The sequence below is a fragment of the Festucalex cinctus genome, chromosome 18 (assembly GCF_051991245.1).
Source record: "Festucalex cinctus isolate MCC-2025b chromosome 18, RoL_Fcin_1.0, whole genome shotgun sequence".
Classification (NCBI taxonomy): domain Eukaryota; kingdom Metazoa; phylum Chordata; class Actinopteri; order Syngnathiformes; family Syngnathidae; genus Festucalex; species Festucalex cinctus.
This window is the reverse complement of record NC_135428.1, coordinates 4,233,501-4,253,582: the sequence shown is the minus strand read 5'-3', so window position 1 is coordinate 4,253,582 and position 20,082 is coordinate 4,233,501. Positions and strand designations below refer to the sequence as shown.

The 20,082-nt window shown below is 39.0% G+C and overlaps 1 protein-coding gene across 1 annotated transcript; it reads right to left on the bottom strand.

Annotated features, from left to right (window-relative positions):
- Nucleotides 1-9,381: 9,381 nt before the first annotated feature.
- rps6ka4 (ribosomal protein S6 kinase, polypeptide 4) lies at nucleotides 9,382-19,773 on the bottom strand. Its single transcript, XM_077504993.1, has 19 exons — nucleotides 19,217-19,773; nucleotides 18,881-19,077; nucleotides 18,479-18,550; nucleotides 17,716-17,783; nucleotides 17,330-17,480; nucleotides 17,115-17,230; nucleotides 16,700-16,807; nucleotides 16,503-16,583; nucleotides 15,962-16,065; nucleotides 15,651-15,801; nucleotides 15,412-15,573; nucleotides 14,625-14,750; nucleotides 14,407-14,540; nucleotides 14,145-14,238; nucleotides 12,756-12,926; nucleotides 12,449-12,640; nucleotides 12,209-12,368; nucleotides 11,422-11,585; nucleotides 9,382-11,317 (listed from the first exon to the last, which is right to left on the bottom strand). Exons 2-19 carry the CDS (start codon nucleotides 18,966-18,968, stop codon nucleotides 11,105-11,107), a joined length of 2,355 nt encoding a protein of 784 aa, XP_077361119.1. The 5' UTR covers nucleotides 18,969-19,077; nucleotides 19,217-19,773; the 3' UTR covers nucleotides 9,382-11,104.
- Nucleotides 19,774-20,082: the final 309 nt, after the last annotated feature.

Here is a 20,082-nt window from a genome sequence, read left to right as displayed (position 1 = left end):
ATTTTTGCACCAGGTGAGATTTTTATCTTCCTGATCCGCTGATTGTGGCGTGAATAGCATATGAATACAAACATTGCCACACTGAACAAAAAGCTTCTTATCACCTGCACATAACAATACTAATGTTCCTATAGGACCGACTTTTTGATGTAAAATGAGGATCTGTCGGTTTATGTTATTTTCATGCAAGGCACAATAACAGAGCATGAGTCAATAATAATTGCCGGAAATAGCTTTAATTATGAGTAAATCATATTTAACTCATTCACTGCCAGTCCAGGAAAAAAAAAAATCTTTGACGTCTAAAATCGTCTATGGCAGTGAATGTGTTAACTCATTCCCTGCCATTGACGGAAAAAGACGTCAAATGATGCAGTTTTTTTGCTGGTCTGGCAATGACTGTGTTAATATCGTGACATGATGACGACGATATATTGTGGCAGTTTTAATATTGCGATATTGCCGTTATCGTTACATCCCTATTGGCCACTCAGAGTGTGGCACAATATTTTCACAACATTGACATTTTTTTTCCCAATTCTTTTAATACTGAGTCTTGTGAGCTTTGTTTGTCTTTTCATATAACAAAGTGTAGCTTTGCTATTGAGGCCCGTATCATCCTGCTCATTTCAGGAACAGTTACGCAAGAGTGTCAAACTATTCATGTGCAAGAATTGGAACATGGAACGGAACGGTGACGCAATACACAGAGTAACTAAATTAATAATAAAGCCACCACAGTACACAATTGCTCCCTTCGTGTAAACTATTCACCTCCCACCCTCGCTGTCTTTCCTTTCTGAGCGCGTGCACACGTTCTCGTTTACGTATTCACACATACGTGAGCTCAAGCCTCCTGCAGCACGCGAAGCATCTCATTCCAACGCTTCGGTGTTTTCGCGCAAGGGCAGGAACGCGTTCTCGATCTCCTTCCAGCGCCTTTGCCATCTTCGGCGCGTACGCGGCGAGGACCGAGCGATCGCCGCGGGCGCTCCCGATAGCCGCCGTGTAACGTTCGCGTCAGCTAAAGAGCGGTTTAGAGACTCTTAATAAGAGCAGTGCACGACTCCCACAAAAGAGTTATTGTGTTTTTTGCCTGAAACGCGGGCTGTGTGTGTGTGCGTGCGCCGAGCGTATGTAAACGCACTCGTGCATTTCAAGGGCTTGACCCAGATCGCAGAGAGACATAATGACGAATGACAGGTTGTCCTTTTGAAAGCCCCGTGTCCTAAAAGGCAGGCCGGCCATTCCCTGCCTCCATTTCCAATACCGTGATGCGTAAAGGAGGAAGTCCAGTGCTCCCAACGCTTCCCTTGAAATTCCATCTTATGCCTGCTCGAGTCCACCCTGTGCTTACTAAACTGCTCATGCCGATATTCATTAACGCTCCCTCTGTGAGAAGGATATTTAAACCTCAAAAGAGGGTGTTTTCATGGACGCTCAACTCCATTAAAGGCAAATATCTCAATGTGTCATGCTTCATTTGCCAACAAGTTCACTTTTTTTCGTTTCCTTTAGACTTCATTTAAAAGTAACGGCTACTACATTCATAGCTTAAGAACTAGGGATGTAACGATAATGGCAATATCGTGATATTAAAACTGCCACAATATCGTCATCATGGCCATATTTAAAAGCTACATATCTGTTAAAAATGTCAGGTTGATTTCCATTTGTGCAGTTCTAGCACCCTCTTTTAGTGCAGTTTAATTTTCATTAGGGATGTTTTGGCCCTTCTATGTTTAAAATTAGGGGTGGGACGATACGGGTAAACCACGATTCGATACTGTGACGATATTTGGCTCACGATATCGATAATATCGCGATACACGATATCTACGATTTTTGATATATTGTCAAAAAAAATAAAAATTGCAACAAATGTGACTGAAAAAGCCAACAAATGCCCATAAAAAGGAAAATGATGCCAAAACTTTGTACAGGCGCACCTGATTATAAGGCGCACTGTCGGTTTTTGAGGAAATTAAAGGCTTTTAGGTGCGCCTTATAGTGCAGAAAATACGGGTACTACACTTCATTTTGTCTCAATTGAAGTAACAAGTACACACAGTCATCAAACTTCTGCAAGATTAATTCGACGATATAACAGAATATCACATTCACTTCCGCCTCACTGGTGTTCTAAAAATATCTCTCTCTAAATATATCTGTATGACAAATTCAACACAGTTTGTATCGCATTTGCGAGTCTTAGATGAAATGTATCCATTATACATGGAAACGTGTCTGCATGTCATTAAAGATGCATCCGAGCAGCTAATCTCAAAGACTTTCGCGGCGCTCTTCGGCAAACAAAGATCATGTTTTATTCACGGTGTGTCGTGTTGTGACACGGCGCACCTTTTCCACAAATTCCTCGTCTTGGAGTTATTCCAAGCTTAATGGGCCTGAAGTCACCCTGGGTGGTGTCATGCGAAGGACACGCGAGCCATGTGGCGTGGACGCGATGCTAACAACTAAGCATGTTTCATACGTCCGCCGTGTGGTCTCGCGAAAGGTAGTACAACAGTATGGGACGGCGTGAAATGGTGGCAAAAAACAGTCCCGCATGACGCCAACCAATTGAGATGATCAGTGAAATTATTAAGTCATTCACTCCCAAAAACGTATTAATACGTTTTTTTGTTTTTTTGTTTTTTTTTAATGCAAGAGCATACAGAAGGCTTTGGTGCAGCTTCTGACATGAAGAGGTGGCTTAAAACAATGGTAGTTACTACAAAAAAAAATGGCCAGCAGGTGGCGGCAGAGTGAGATCAGCAACAAGCTCTTTTTGATCGTGTTTTCACCAGGAATGTGAATATCAATGAAATGAATCTATTCTAATTGCTACAAAACGGAAACATACAAAAATATAATTTTTTTTTTCCTGATGAAAAAAAAAAAAGACTCGAATGTGCCTTTTTGTAGGTTCCATGTTTTGATAGCAATAGAACTCAATATTCTGTGGGGATTTGAAAATCAGTCAAAATCCAGTAAAACAGCTGGGAGCAAAGGGGGTTGCTTCAGTGAAAATGGCCGGGAGTGAATGAGTTAAAAAGGTATCTCTATTAATGTAATCGGCCATAATTTGAAGAATGTGTGCGCATGTACTAATCCATGTTGGTGTCCACACTGTTACAGAATATAATCCATGCTACGTGATGGTTAGTATTCATCTCTCTCCATGATCTAGTGAAGTCTGCTCAGGCTTCTTCGCAGCTTCCTGGAGCGTTTAACCTTGTCAGAGATACGCTCGGATCTATTAAGCTTTCTTGAAAGGGTTGAGAGTTACAGGCTCATTTAGAATGGCTTCCATTTTTAATAAACTGCTCACAGCACTGTGAGATCCGATAGCGAGGACGTGCACCTAGAAGTGCCAAGAGAAAGATGTCTTATAATTTATATTAGGAAAAACAAAGGAATCATTCCAATCTCCTTTGCATTGTGGTGTGCTTATTTCTATTCTATGGGGAGGCAGTCGCATAACTCTTTCAAGATTTAGCTAGCTAACAGCCGAAGCTTGGCACAAACACGTGTCGGACATTTGTTTGTATTAGTGGTCGACCGATGAAAGCGCTTGGATTTATAGAGGCGTAGAACAAACTTGACGAGACGAGAAACAATGCGAATGCATCGACAATCACGAGACGCCGACCCCCCTATTGCTGTGGAGATGCACAGAGGAACCGAGGTAATAATCCGACAAACACACCCTTCTCAGTTTGGCTTAAATAGGCAGTGAATTGATCGGATTGGCTGTGGCTGTACATGTGGGTAACAGGACTGACATGGAATGTATCTGATTGGCTGTTGACCAGAAAAAGAGATTAAAGATTCATGACATCACATAGCTTAAAACCAGTTGAAACTCGTTGCCGATTACATCAGTTCAAAACAGACACTTGACCTCACGGTCATGACCCAAGCTTAACCCTGGCATGACCCAGTCATGACACCGCCCATCACTAGCTACTGCATTTCATAATAGTACAAACAGCAAAAATGGCCGAGAAATGAAGGAGCGAGTTATGGATGGCAGCGATCGACTCACTCGCGATAACCGAAGAACGCCGCGACAGTTCAATGGCGTGCGGCCGCCTCACTATCACCAAATAAGATGTCAGAGGCGGTCGAATCGGAGCGCCACAATGCCTCAAGATTGGCGTGTGAGGGAAGGTAATGAAAATATCTCATCTCAACCACAACCAATGTGGTGAGTCAAAAGAAAGTCAAGTGAGAGGGGTAATAGTGATCGAGAGAGGACGGCGAGGCTAATTGAATTGAGAGTAAAAAGTGCAGGGGAGCCTGCTTTGAAACTTTGTGAGAGTTGGAAAAACCTTTTTAGGCTTCGGAATCAATACTCGGTTTACCCTTTCTGTGACTTATTAATTCCATTAACTAGTTGATTCAGCTATGTATTAAACTTTTGTGTCTACTTTCTTTTTGGCTGATATTTATATGGTTGACAAGACTTTGTAAAAAAAAAAAACCACAGCTCAATCAATCATCAATCATCTTTGAAAATCCATAATACAATAAAAGGTGTAAAAAAAAAAAAAAAAAACCATCCCCATGATCGTACCCACAGACACACCCAAAACACAACAGACTAGAGATAGACCGATAAGGTTTTTTTGGGCTCGATACCGATACCAATTATTAGTAGTGAAGGATGCCGATATTCATTTTCACTAAAAAGGGACAACAAAATTTGGAGAAAATACAAACTCCAGCTCTTATCTTTTTAAAAAAAAATTTTTTAAAGCACATGTTTATTGAGCAACTTTTAGGTTTAGTAAAATATTTTTAAGTTGTTTTTTTTTTCCCCAAAAAAAATCTTAGTCAATAGACAAGTTCTGGGATCTCCCAGGCGCAGTAGCATGTTTTCAAAAGTTAAATAAAAACAAACAATTATTTTCTACAAAAAATAAGTCTTCCAAAATATCCAAAGTATTAAATTTTTACTTATCTTAGTTTTAATTTTAATCAAAAACAGAAGGCGCAGAGAGTTCCCAGGGTCGACAAAAATGAAAATAAAAACTTTTTTTTTTTTTTTTATTTACATTTAAATTAGTTCCCTGAAGTTAACACTTAATTATTATTATTTTTTTAAATAAAAAAGGATCTATTATCGGCCATATCAAAATGTCCGATGCCGATATTTCTCAAAATGCTGAATATTGGCGCCGATAATCGGCCCAGCCGATAATCGGTCTATCCCTACAACAGACACACGAAAACCACAACATGGCGGGGCACAGAAGTACCCTGTAAGGAAAGGCACCCAGGAGGAGTACATCCACAGTGAATGGATGAAGACCAGCCATCCCTCTCACTGTGGAGGCTCCCCCATGAGGAAACACTGAAGCTAAAAATTTGACAACTACCAAATAAAACCATTTAAACAACAGTTAAACACTATAAAAAAAATAACTAAATAAATAAAAACACAGCTAAATTGAGTACCATGTGTATCTTTTTGGAAAGATCCTCACGGGGTTTTGGCTGCCACTAAATAAAAGGTGTCCCGTGTAAATGCCACTGGGTCCGAGGAGGACAAAAGGTCGAAGGTCGCTGCTTGTCTTCAAACGCAAGCTTTCTATCCAAGCAAGTCATGCGAATAAAGTGGCTCCTTTGCCCCCCGCGAGCGATGCCACCCGCATGGACGAATAGCCTCAAACCTGCCAAGGGATTTGAACCGTGGACCTGTCTGACATACCAATTAAGAGAAGCTTTAACTCCTGCTGGCCCTTAAGGTAATAAATGAATTTCAGAAGAAGTTATTGAAGGAGGAGCTTGGGCACTAGACTGGAAAATGAATTAATTGTGTCAGTTGTATCGAATTTTATATTTGATGTCTTAAACTGATCTAAAAATCATAAGAAAAATACACACACACACATGCATCATGTTGGGAATGATCATTTAGGGCACAACAGGAAGTAGATATTACAAATTAAAACAACAAAGTAAGACTTAAATGTTCATGACATCGCAACTGAACCACAAATAAAAAATAACATTGTTTTATTTTCTGTTTGTGTTTGCTTGTCATACTCACTCTGCTCCGTTCGGCTTTTGATTTCTACTCTCATGTTGACTGTTTCTTTTATTCTGACACGATTGAGCTTTCACCTTTTATCACTTCCTCAATCCACTTCCTGTTTTTTTTTTCTAGGCCACACCCAAATGAAGCAAAGTTTCCCCCCTACCTTTTTAAAATGCTACTTGACTCATTTATCTTTTTTTTTTTTTTTAGCAGGAAAAAGATATTTTGTCTATAATAATTTTCATGTACAATTAATACCTTCAAAAACAAATTTGTGTACTCAGAAAACAGGTAACGAACCAATCGTGGCTCGAGTGCTAATGTCACATGACCAAACCCAGAAACCAGCTGAGCCATGATTGGTCGTTACCCGTTTCTTTTCTTCTTTTTTTTTCTAAAAGAGCTCAGAATTGTTCATTCGGTAGTCTTACCGATTCAACGTCTTAACATCATTGCTCTTTTTTTTGTGTGTGTGTGTGTGTGTGTGTGTGTGCGTGCGTTTGCATGTGTGCGTTTGCGTGCGTGCGTGCGTTTGCGTGCGTGCGTTTGCGTTTGCGTGCGTGTTACCTGTTTCTTGAGCACCTGTGATGTCATTTATAGTCAACAAGTGACAAAATGTGTTTTTAAAAGCATTACGTGTACATGAAAAATAATGACGTTATCAAATAAAAGTCAAGTATCCCTTTTAAGCACCTTTATGCCACAAACAACAAACATGATGGGGGAAAAAAAAATTGAGGCTGTCTCGTCACATGACACGTGACAAATATTTGTGTATGTCATGCTCAATTAGTTCCATTTTTAATCATTTCGAGGTTGTTGATTTAAATCCAATTAAATTATATTCAGTAGTACTTGGTAGCACTTTTAATTGGTTTATTTTCCATTTAAGTCTTTTTTTTTTTTTTATTATTTATTAGTTAAATCATCATTGCCTATTATTACGATGGTACAGGATTATTATTATTTTTTTTCTCTGATTAGTTTAGACAAATCAGATGGTTGTATGACCTCATCACGGGTACATTCCGTCCAGCCGTTTAACTTCCTTTAAACGCTAATGGCTCGTTCATACCGTTTTATGTTTCATTCCTTTGCACGCAAGCAGCTGAAATGGTGCCAACAAGCAACTTAATGGCATGAAGATCCTGCTGACTATGTTCTCAAATGATCCATCCAGATCTGTCTTTGTCATGCTCAATATACTACTTTATTATCCACTCAATATATTATTAATTATCTACTCAAAAATTAATTTGATTAAAGGCTTGCACGACACATTATATCATTCACTATATCACTTCTCAGTTGCTGCGAGTGGCTTTTGGGTAGGTCAGTGCCAAGAAGCCTGCTGACCCCCAGTGGAGGGGGAGTTTATGGAGCCGAGTAACCATGGACAGCATCGGTGCACACAAGACTTCAACATGAACCAATACGCCCTCAAAGAGAAACATTTCACTGTTTAAAATGTCATCAGGCATTCACATCAGTTAGGATACTGCACGTAAGCTAACATACAGCCACCTATAAGTTAATACATGAAGCCTTTAATGTTTTACTTGAGATTTTGGATCATTTTCAGGGTTGTTCCTAAAAGTTTTATGAGTAAAAGTGCTTCTTGTTGTGAGCACTTGTTCTTGAATGGATGTAAGCCATTTCGCGACTACTCATGGTGGCCTTTGCTGCCCGAGCAGTCACTGAAGTGTAGCAAAAAAAAACAAAAAAAAACAACAAAAAAACAAGCCAACAATGTATACGCTGCAAAAACATGCCAGTCACTTGGGTTTGTAAATGTCACATTTTGTAGATCTGCTTATGCCTGCTCGAGAATGACAGAGATACGTAGTCAAAATAAAAAATAATTAAAAAAAAAAAAAAAGTCCAGTCATTTCACCTAAGAAAATGCTGCATTCGAGTAAAGTGGGAAATCGTAATTATCCCATTTAGATTGTGTCAGTTGAGGCCTCAAAGCGTTCGAAACAAATATAAATACAAGACGCATGTTCACGTGTCACAGTATGATTTCGAATGACCGTGTTAAGCAGAACAAAAAAAGAATTTGCCGAATCGGCCATCTTTGCTTACATTTGTCTCAAACATTTTGAGGGCTGAACTGGGATAATGAGTGCATAAAAAAATCGGACTTCAAAACCCTCCTCGAATGCAGCATAAGACCGCCATTGTCACTTGCAATGTAATTTTGGAATTGTCAGTTGTGCGGAAATAAGTTTTACTCTCAAAATTCAGAGACACTAAAAAAAATAATTTAAATAAATGACGATAGGGGAAGGGAGAACGCAGATGTTCGGAGACATGCAGCGACGGAGGTGTGAGGTATGGAGTCACAGGAGTGCCAAAATTAGTAGGAATAAATGTTCTCTTTTATATGCCTTTGTATGTCTGCATTGGTAAATATTCTCTTTAATTGAATGTCTTTATATATCTGCAATTGTAAATGTTCTCTTTTATTGATTGATGTTCTCTTTTGTTGATTGTGTTTGTATTTCCTATTAATTTTGGTACTCCTGTGACTCCATAGTGAGGTTTGGGTACACAGAAAATGGACTGGCTGCTCAGGAAAATGTTAAAAAAAAAAAAAAAAAAAAAAAAAAAAAAAAAAAAAAAGAATTAATCAAATGATTGAAGCAGATGTGCTACCCACTACTCCACTATCGCCTACTGTACTCTCCATTAATGAGCACCATTTCTGCTTAGTTACAAAGGATTTAAAAGACAATTCACTTATGATCCAAGCACCTCTTTAGAAGCATTAAGGACGACATGCAAGATGATAAGTCACTAAAGAACATTAATGAGCCTTAAAAGTACAGTAATGACTTCATCACCATCTGTTCAAATATCACACCGGCCACTTTCTTCTTCACTGATTTTTCATTAGAATTGCCAGCTGCTGAAAGGCACAAAAGAGAATAAATGCATTCATTTCTAGTTATTTAAATACAATTGCCTTTTCATTCTCTCCTATTAATGTTGCAACACTGCAATGCCTGATCTAAAAATGTTAACAGTGAACCTCAGAACTGAATGGGGACACAATCTGATGATCAACATGTCATACAATTAATAGTAATATTAACAGTATGTACACATTTAACTATAATGGATGTTTGTTTGTTTTTTTCCCTATGAGCTTTCTTGTGGCGTGGCACCGATGGATTTTATTTGCTCTTGAGCTCCCCCTACAGGTGTTACGAGTCCTTACAAGGCATGAAACGGTATTGATTGTATTTGTAGCAAACTTTTAAAAGATAAATTACACCAAACACGAATATCTTAATGTACTGAGTAAAGAAGACAAAGGGAGAAACATCTATTCAAAAGTAATATTTATTTTGCAGCAAAACAAATGGTCTTGGTGCAAATAAATCCCAGTTACATCAATGACAGTGCATTGTAATACAATAGTCAAGTTAAAAAAAAAAAAAAAGGGGTAAAGAAAGGAACAAACAGGATACTGACAATTACTTACTACAAAACTATCCACACCAATCAGCACAGTTTAAGTGAAACGCTCATTAACAAACAAGTTTCCTTTAAAATAATAATAGTAATAATAATAAAAGACTAAGGCAGCAACCAATTCAAAGAACACAATCACACAATAATGCTTCATTTGGTACACAGATGACAATACAAGTGATCTCCCAGTGCCGTTCTCACACTCACACAGACATTCACAGTCCCGGTACACAAAAGCCCATTTAATACGCACCCCCATTACCACAGCATTAAAGTCAATTACACATAATAAATATCAGTGAAAGCACCTTTAAAGCTGAAATGGATTTTATTGATAAAACGACATGTGCAATATGTAAAAAATAAGAACATTAAAAAACACATTAGGACACAAATATACCATTAAAACGATTTCAATTATTACGCGAGCCTAATTTGTCTTGGTAAATCAAAAATATATACAGCAGATCTAACATGGTGGCTTCCAGAGATCTCTACTAAAAATCATAATTAAGTGTCTCATTCTGATCAATTACAAATGCTGAAAAGAGCTGTAAAAACATTTCAGGTGAAGAAGTCCGCCCGGTAACTGACTGGACTGACTAGCCACGCTTCTCTGGCAGGACAACACTAACACACGCTTCGATATGTTCGTCAAGCCAAATGTAAGGAAAAAAAAATTATATCACAACAAATATGCATGCTTGAAATTGTCCGGTACATAAGGCAAATAATTTACAGCAAGTAAAAATCACCTTTGCAATTTGTGGATGCTGCCAAATATTGAAAGTTAAACTTGACTGAAAAGTTGATAGTTGCAACCACTTTGTAAGTAGACAGCTTTTTTTTTTAAAATAACTTTTTTTTTTTTTTTTTAATAGTGCGATATGTCCTATTATGCGACCTCAAAGGTTCGCAAGCTCCGTTTTGATCATTTACATTCTCAGCCCAAAGTGCAACTACCAGCCGAAAGAGGGAAAAAAAAACAACAACAAAAAGAAGCACAACACTCGTAAAAGCAGAGTTGTGAAGTTGTAACCCCTCCAATATTGACACAACGACATGATTATCATCATTGCATCCGCCATGTGCAAACATGTGTATTCACTTGGCTCAATTCTGACTGACGTTTTTTGAATATGGCTTCGGCTCATAAATGGCTCCTTTTTCCCTTTTAACCCTACAAAGCCAGGCACTGTTTTTTTTTTTCCCCCCACAGTTAAGAGAGACATCTCCATTTTGAAACTGATTTTAGTGTGTGAAGTTACTGTTGTACGGTGAGAAAAAACACAAAGCATGCATATTTTATGCATTTCCTTAAAGGCCACATACTGAATTTGTGTGCATCTTCACATCCCAACTACAGCTTGGTAACATTCGTAGTTTGTAGGGAAACGTGTCACGATGACGTCAATTTCAGTGAGTTTCCTCAGTCACATTGTAATCAAGTGACGATGACAACCACCGCAGCTCAACCAACACTTGGTTTCATCTGAACATTTTTTATTTATTTATTTTTTTAAACTTGTCTGAGCAATTCTGCGTGACATCATCTTGTCGCGTTTTGCTTCAAGGCTAGCTCTGCTTTGGGCTGACGCTTTGTTTTGGCTGCGCTTTCGACGCTTTTGCAGAGGCGGAGGAGGAAGTGGAAGAGGAGGATGATGAGGAGGATGAACTCCAGCGGGTCTCTACGCCTGTGCTTGTCATTTTGAGTTTCCGCCGTTTTGCAAGGGGGGCATTGTCAACACTTTTTAGAAAGAAGCCCTCCCGCTTTCCGCGGTTGAAAGCCTGGCCGCGGGAAAATGATTTAAAAAAAAAAAAAAAAAAAAAAAAAAAAAAAAAGGGGTCACATTTTTTTTGTCGAAGGGTTTTCAGCAAATTTGTCACCTTACCTTGTAAGTGGCGTTGACAAAAGTGCGCACGGTGGGCCCGCTGGACTCGAGCACATCTGGAGTGCACAAAGGTGTGGTGGACATGGAGGCTCCGCCCTGTAGCCAGCTGTTCTCCTTCAGATCAGAAAGCTTGAGGCGCCTCTCGGGATCCACTGTCAGTAGTCCTTCGATCAGAAGACATAATCAATGATGAGCGCTCATGTTACACATTATTATTATTATAATTATTATTATTATTTCTTTTTTTTTCCCATTTCAGTCATATTAGGCAGCATTTTACAGTTGAACACGAGCAACAATTCATACTATAGTTTCACAATATGAACAAAAAAAATAAGAGAAAAAAAAAATAGGGAAAAAATATGATTGTTGCTACGGGCGAGCCAGCGGAGGACAAGGCAACTTTCGAATGCACGTTTTAAACATAATTCAGAGGGCGCATTAATTCGCTCGCGCTGTGCGAGCGGTATTTTTTTTTCACCAGCACGAACTTGAAAGTTGCCCGTACTTGCGAGTGAAATGCTCGCACTGTCGAGCCCTGTTTAATGGTGAATCTCTTTGGCATTTGTTGGTTCAAGACTTCATAACCACACTGATAAAACTGCTAATTTGATCAAATCACACATAGGTGACAAGATTTTTAATTAGAATGTCAAATTCACGCACAACACTGTTCGAAAACACTCTTAAAAGATGGTGGGAAAAAAAAAAAAAAAAACCACCCACAAACAACTCATTTAAAAATCCACGTTCTAATCTCCTATGTAGAAAAGAATGTCACGCTTACCTTTAACAAGTTCTTTGGCATCTTCCGACACACCCTTCCATGCCTCCCCATCCAAGGAGAAATCTCCTTCTTTAATCTTCTGCATGATATCGGCAGCATAAGACGACGTCATCCCCACCTGCTCGCTCTGGAACGGCACCTGGCCTGACAGCATGGTGTACTGATAAAACCGCACACATGGAGATCAGGACCTTGGCTTTTTTTTCTGACGCGCGTCTCTGCAATTTTAGGTTTGATTACCAGGATGACCCCAAGACTCCAGAGGTCGCAGGCTTTGTCGTAGCCCGCGCTCTCAAAAAGTTCGGGCGCGGCGTACTGCAGCGTGAAGCACGGCGTCTGCAGCGGGGCGCTGCCGGCGGGACACAATCGGGCGAATCCAAAATCGATGACTTTGAGAACAGAGTTCTCGCTCTCATCTGTAAACAACACGTTCTGAAAGGTAAACGCAAAAACACCGTTTTAAATTCGTCTCGTCGTTCCCGCGCGAAGCTTTCCTTGTATTTACGTAAATATATGGCGATGACCATTTGTCTTCCCGTTGGCCCACCTCTGGTTTGAGATCTCTGTGCACGACTCCAGCCTCATGCATGAAACTGACGGCTGAGACCAGGCTCTGCAGCAGCTGGCTGGCTTCTGCTTCGCCAAATAATTTCTTCTTCTTGATCCTTTCAAGCAACTCGCCTCCACGCAGAAGCTCCATAACTAAGTAGGTGTGGTACTGACGCAAGAAGACCGTGTTAAACCGACTACTCCAATATGCAGGACAGTTCAGTTGAGCTTCCGATGGTGCCATTTAGCTGTACATTAAAAGTGTGACAAGTGGGGCCTGTCCATGCAGAATGCAACACTGAGAGGGCAAAAATTGAGGTAATTTAGAGGTGCATTGTGTTCATTCTTCTTGCTTTGTCGCTATTTACTGCAAATATTTGTGTTTTTCACGTTCCATTCAATTTGTAACACAATAACTGCATTGTGTCCTGCTCCTAAGCCCAACCCCCCACGCCAGGCTAAGCGACATGCCCCCCCCCCCCCCCATACAACAAATAGGGCTGGGTAGGGCTGTGCAATTCATCAAAATTCAATTACAATTTCAATTATTACACTCCACAATGACAAAATCTGCATAATCGTAAAAAAGAAAAAATATATATATAAAAAAATATATTAAAAAAATTATACTTTGCACCTTTTCTAAAATTTAAAATCGATAATTTATTCAATTTTGTTGCATCCAAAAGATACTTGCATAATCGTGTTTCAAAGAATTTTTTCTCAATATTTTTTTATATTTAAACATTTTCTTATTTTGTACCAAAAAATAATCGTGATTAATAATTTCTTCATAACCGAGCAACCCCTAGGGCTGAGCAATAAATGGAATTAGTTCGATTAAACATTATTTTAAAAATCGAATCATTGAAAATGAGCTAAATATAGAAATCAAGAAACATACAAATAATACACTCTTATGAATAGCTATTTTTTGCACAAGCTATGAATGTTAAGTTTACATTAACATTTATTTAAAATCAGTATAAAATATTGTTGTCTCAAAAATTTGCTTTGGATTTATTTTTTAATAAATGAAACCTTAAACAAATGTTTGTTGGGTTTATTACTTTGATTAAAATCAATTAAAATCATAATCACCTAGAATGAAATACAAACAGATTTTTTTTCATTTTTTGGCCGCATCTTCCAGCTCTAACAAGTAGTAATTGCTGGATATGGACACAAGTTGTCCGTCTGTCCCTATTGAATAAGATTCAGCACGTCATTCGTTGTCTACATCCCCCTGAAGAATTTTTTTCCCCCCGGGGCTAAGCAAGTTTTCTGGCAAAAACCCCGACATTGTACCATATTGAAATGTTATGCCAAGTGGAAATGGGACCGAAACATATTGATCATTGCGGGTTTAAATTCTTCGCCAATTTACCTGATCAGTATAGACATCATGCAGCTTAACGATGTTTGGGTGAGCCTCACATTGCCTCAAAGCAGCAATCTCTCTCTGGGTGTTGACTTCCATCCTAAAGAAGACAAAACATTGGCTTTATTTACTGAAAGAAATAGAGATAGTAGTAGGCATATGGGAGTCGTCGTTTTGCGGTCATTCATCCATCATTCAGGATCAATACTAAAACAAGAAAAAACCCAACTGTATTGTCATAAAAGTTTTTTGGAGGTCTCAAGCTCACCTGCGGCTGACAATTTTGACTGCGTACTCAAGGCCGCTTTGCTTATGTGTGCATTGTCTGCACACAGAGAAACTCCCCTCACCTAAGGGTGGCCCCTGGAGGCACAGCTCATAGTTCAGAAAAAACTGGGATTCCTAAAAATAAAAATGATTGGTGTCACACGTGATACAGAAAGTATACAGGATGATGAATCGATGTAAGTTTTTGAACTTCCATACCGCCAACATTGCACTGCGCTGGACAGAGGCAGAACCTGGTCGGTCGGCGGGAACCTGGGATTCCAAAAAGTCTCCCATTACAGCATTTTTATTGAACAGGATGGAAGGCGCAATAAAGGAGTAGCCCTGAGATAATACAAGAGATATTGGGTACATACACGTTAGCCAACATGATATGGCAGAGAACAGCCGAAACATTGAACAGTTGTACAATTGAAAAGGATTTTAACTCATTTGCTCCCAATAACGTGTAACTACATTTTTTTTTTTTTATGTTTTAAGTGTCCCAAAGACGTATTTATGTTTATTTTTATGCTAGAGCATACAGAAGGCTTTGATGCAGCCTCTCAACTGCAAAGAACAGTTGCAGAAAAGATAGTTATTACACAAACGGCCAGCAGGTGGCAGCAGAGCAAAGGAGATCAACCAGGGCCATCTTGAAAAAATGCTCAATTACTTACAATTTTAAAAAGATTTGTGAAAACTGATGAAACTTAGCTCTATTCTAACGCTAATTGCTGCAAAATGAAAACAGATAGAAACATACTTTTTTTCCTGGTGAAAGAAGAGACTTTAATCTTTCTTTTGGTAGGTTCCATGCTTTTATAGCAATTGAACACAATATTCAGAATCAGTCAAAATCCAGTAAAAGAGCCGGGAGCGAACGGGATTGCGAAATGTGAAAATGGCTGGGAGTGAATGAGTTAAGTTTATCCAAAAGCCAAATGTCACTAACTTTTTTGCGAGGAGAGTAGTCTATATTGGAGAGTACCAAACAAGAACTGACCTGGAAGAGGCGGTCAGTGCTTGGGGGTGTGCTCGCTGGAGAGTAGACTGGATCCATCCCAGTGAACTCCTCAGCAAAGTTCCCCACGTCAAGTTCACTCTTCAGCTCCGGCTTAAACGGGCTTGAAATCTTTTTCTGGGCAAGATCGTCCCAGTTCAGTCCCTGTTAGTAAAAAGGGCATTCCAGTTGTGAAAATAAAACCAAGTGAGCATCATCAGAGCTCGTTTGAGAAGTAGAACCTTGAAGAAAGCATGGGTTTTGATGTCTGCTGCACCCCGCGGTCCAGAACCGAGCCTCTTGTGAGGATCCTTCACCAGAAGCTTCCTGATTAGGTCCTGAGCAGTGGGTCCAATCATGGAGGGGAATGGCGGATCACAGCGGAGAATACGTCTGAGAAAATTCAGATGGAACATATCAATGACTCGTCCGCCATTTATGCGATCAAATCTTTTGGACGTGCATTACTGCAAGTATTGCATGTCCCGGTGCTCAACTTGTCTTATTACATTCTCATGAAAATTATGTAGGCTTGGGGTTATGGACGACTCACTTTGACACCTCACTTTGAGAGTTCCTCTCTCCCTCCAAAGTAAATGGAGACGCTCCCGTCAGCAGCTCGAACATCAGGATTCCAAGGCTCCACCAGTCCACTGACTGCAAACATCACATGAAGGGAAAGACAACAATTCATGCAGATGGGAAAGACTGTTGTTCCTTAAAGACATACTTCACTTATTTAGCCCATTATCGCAATAAAAAGTTAATATTTTGTCTGTAATTAATGTGATACTTTCATTATTTTTCACGTACAATTAGTACCTTTAAGAACACATTTGTGACCTCACTAGTCGTCAGCCAATCATGGGATACGTACAGAGAAACATCGATTCACGCTCACAATCTCATATGGGCAATTTAGAGTCTTTCATGAACTTAACATGAATGTTTTGGGGATGTAGGGGGAGGCCAAAGTCCCAGGAAAAGCTATGCTACTGTGCTCATGATACGGAAACATCGAAAGGTGTGAATTGAGAATTTTAACGTGTACAATAAACGACTATAGCTATTTGCTTTTACTACTGTAAACCTACCTTGCCATGGCCTGTTTTCCCCCTGATGATTTCAGGCGCCATGTACTCAATGGTACCACAGAAAGAGTAGGTTCTTTCCTTCTATAAGATAAGGGAATTTTAAAAAGAAGTTAAAAACAATCTTTTTGGAAGAAAAGAAATGACTGCAATCAATAACAGTTACAAAACCAATGCACGTATCATCCACTGTATAATACCTCTTCTTGCAGAAATTCTTTGCTGAGTCCAAAATCTGTCAATACCACATGACCTTCACTGTCCAGGAGAATATTTTCCAATTTAATGTCACGATACACAATCCCGAGCTGCACAAACACAACATGACAATTCCATTGATGATTAAAACAGGTCGTTTTCAACAGATATTGTACATGTTAAATTCTAAACACAAAATCACAATTATTATTATTGTGATTAGTTATATTTTATTGAACATACCACAGTTCAATAAGGTTAGGGATATTTAAAAATAAAAAAAAAAGAACAAAAAAAAAAAAGAGTGTTGAACTGTTTGCTACCGTATGTAATCTTGTCATATACACTATTGGCCATTTGTAGCTCTGATGTATTCAAATTTAGTACTTGCATGTTTGCATACAGAGGAAGACAAACCTTGTGCAGATGCTCCAAAGCCAGGATTATTTCTCCGATATAAATGCGAACCGCCTCCTCAGAAAAGTGATCTTGCTGATATAAATGAGTAAACATCTCCCCTCCACTCACATAGTCTAGAAACACACAGACAAATAAGAGATATTTAGAAGAAAAAAAAAGTCCACAAGAAAAACCTGCCAGACATCATATTTGCTTGAGTGATCTCCACTCACCCAGGATAAGGTGCAGCTTGCTTTGTGTCTGAAAGGCATAATGAAGTGTGACTAAGAAGGGCGACTGGCGGATGTGTTCCAGCACCTGCCTCTCGGTGCGAGTATGTTCTGTGGTCTTTGCCTTCTGAACGATAGCCGCTTTCTTTAGAACCTGTACAGTTGTCATTACCAAATTATTATTAGTGCTTTATGTCATGACATCCTGGAGAGAGTTTTACAAGTTATAGGTCACATAATGGATTTTTTATTTTTTTTTCCATTTGTATAGGGATGTGTAGACTTTTTATATCCAGTGTAAATAGTTTTCTCTTTCAAGTCTAGGGAAATGAGCGGCCAATTTAGCCTCTGGGTAATACAAAGCCAGACAAACATACTTTTAGGCTTACCTTCATCGCGTATAGTTGGCCTGCATCGTGACCGCTGTTCTTCCTCACCAAAAACACTTTTCCATACGCTGGATATAAATAAACACACATTTCAAAACAATCAGTTTCTTCAAATAAGACAGCTAGCCAGAAAACGAACAAAGGCTAACCCCGATATTTATTTATTCATGCATGCATGAATTCATTATGTCCAATAATGGCCAGTCAACAACTGACAACTTTATTCATCATAGAATAACAAAGACATAAACACTATAATACTGTTAATGTCAGTGTCATAATACTTGTTGGAATCCGCTAAAAGGCCACAGCTCATTGAAGTGTAGCTAATTGAAGAGTGAAATTTTTAATTATTTGTTTTTATTTTGACATGAAAATGGCAAAATGGTACTGAAATGTTTGGAAACTGCCGTCTTTATTTAAAAATATGTGTGTACAATGCGCATTGTTGGAATGTCATTGCAAAGTGCAGTAAATATTTCATTAATTGTATGAGTTATTCTTTGAAGCATTAACATTAATTCTACTAATAAATAAGTGATAGCTATATATTTCTACGGGTTAACAGCTCTGTGTTTAATTGTATTTCAAAAAAGGCCCATTTACATTTTTTTCCATTAATGGCTTAAAGACAGAAGTATCCCAGGTGGTTACTGAACATTAAAGATGTATTTGATCATGAATGCATAATGCTCCTAGTACAAGTGGAATCTATTTAAATTATTCACCAGGTAAGCTATACAATTTATTTATTTATTTTTACCTCCAGTGCCCAACACCTTGAGGAGTTCAAAGTTCTCCATGCCGACCTTCTCGGTATGTCCGGTGAGGTTAGCTGGTAGCAGAAGCGGAAGAAAAGAGTCAGGTGTTTATACACCTCAATTAGTAAAAGTGAAATCTTATCTATTTTGCACAGATGCATGTAGTACTCACAATATGTAACAAGTTTATTTTGTGATTGTTGGCAAATGACAGAGAAAATACTAAAAGTGGTCAAAACACTAAAAAGAATTAAAAATAAAAATAAAAACAGCACATAGAATATTTCCACACAGCTTCACACTTGTGTTTGTGTCATCCTGCTGTCAAGAATTGTTATACCATATTTCCAAAAATGCCAAGACAGTGATTGATAAGCTACAACTTTATCATAATATTGACTTACCATTGGTGATTTGATGCTTGACGGTACAGGCTCTTTCATTTGTCTGTGCATCCGAGTCATCACTACTATCAGAAGCGTCCCCCGACATAACTTCACCAAGAGTGGCTCCCTACAACAACTATCTGAGATGAATTGTACGACACTTGTTTGATATTTGCGATATCCCGCTCCGCGCAGCAAGAAATTATTTATTGTTGCTGCATTGTGGAGAGTAACAAGGATTAGGGAAATGAACGGACAGATGTGCACAAACACGTCGACTTTGTATTAATCCTGGGGTTTGACATCCTGATGTTTTTTTATCACGACAAACAAAGCGGCCGTAAAACCACTCACATTCTGATTATTGGAAAGTGTCGGTCGATACTTTCTCGAAAGGTGAGATTGTTTATTTCGGTAACAATGGACGTGTTACACTGAAGTTTGGATGACAGCGTTAGCATGAGTTGCTCGAGTTGTCAACGTATATTCACTCGCCTTCACGTTAGCGCTCACTTGGTCAATTCATGTGAATAAGAATCCACAGGCACGAGTCGCGGTCTTAACCGTCAAGATTTGACAACTCGCTCTCAGACGGTCTGTGCGGTTACGTAGTAAAACTGACAAACCGAAATGAAGCTAGCAAATTGTCCGTCAAACTTTGTAGCGTTAGCCGGGGCTAGTGTCTTCTTGATAAATAACCTCCTCGGGTCTCAGCGATAAAGGCCATGCTGGAGGAAGGGGCTCCTTTTCTTCTCTGCCTCCGCTAGAGCCACGTTCGTGTTTCCTCCATTTGTTCGAGAAATATCAACACATCACTTGATGTTTGGTCAGCTGCTAGCTAAAAGTGCTAATATTAGCAGGATGCTTTCGACACAAACTGGGCGACGCTCGTCACGTGACTATTAAAATATGGGCGGGACCACGATGGATGTGTCAGATGCCAAATCTGTCAGAAATGGGGTGTAATTGTATTTTTACAATATCAGAAAAACGCTTTTTATTTTTCTCTTCTCTCGGGAAGAGAAACACGCAAAGATTCATTACAGAGATGGAAATACGCAAGCTATGATCCCAGTCTGTTTTTGTTTGTGAATTAATATTGTACATGAGCTTTCATGGTTTATTTTAAATTTATTTATTTCGATATTGCTGCACACTTGACTTATGAGCAATATTTGATGACCGTTTTCTTTTAATCTTGCACCCAGAAAATACTGCAT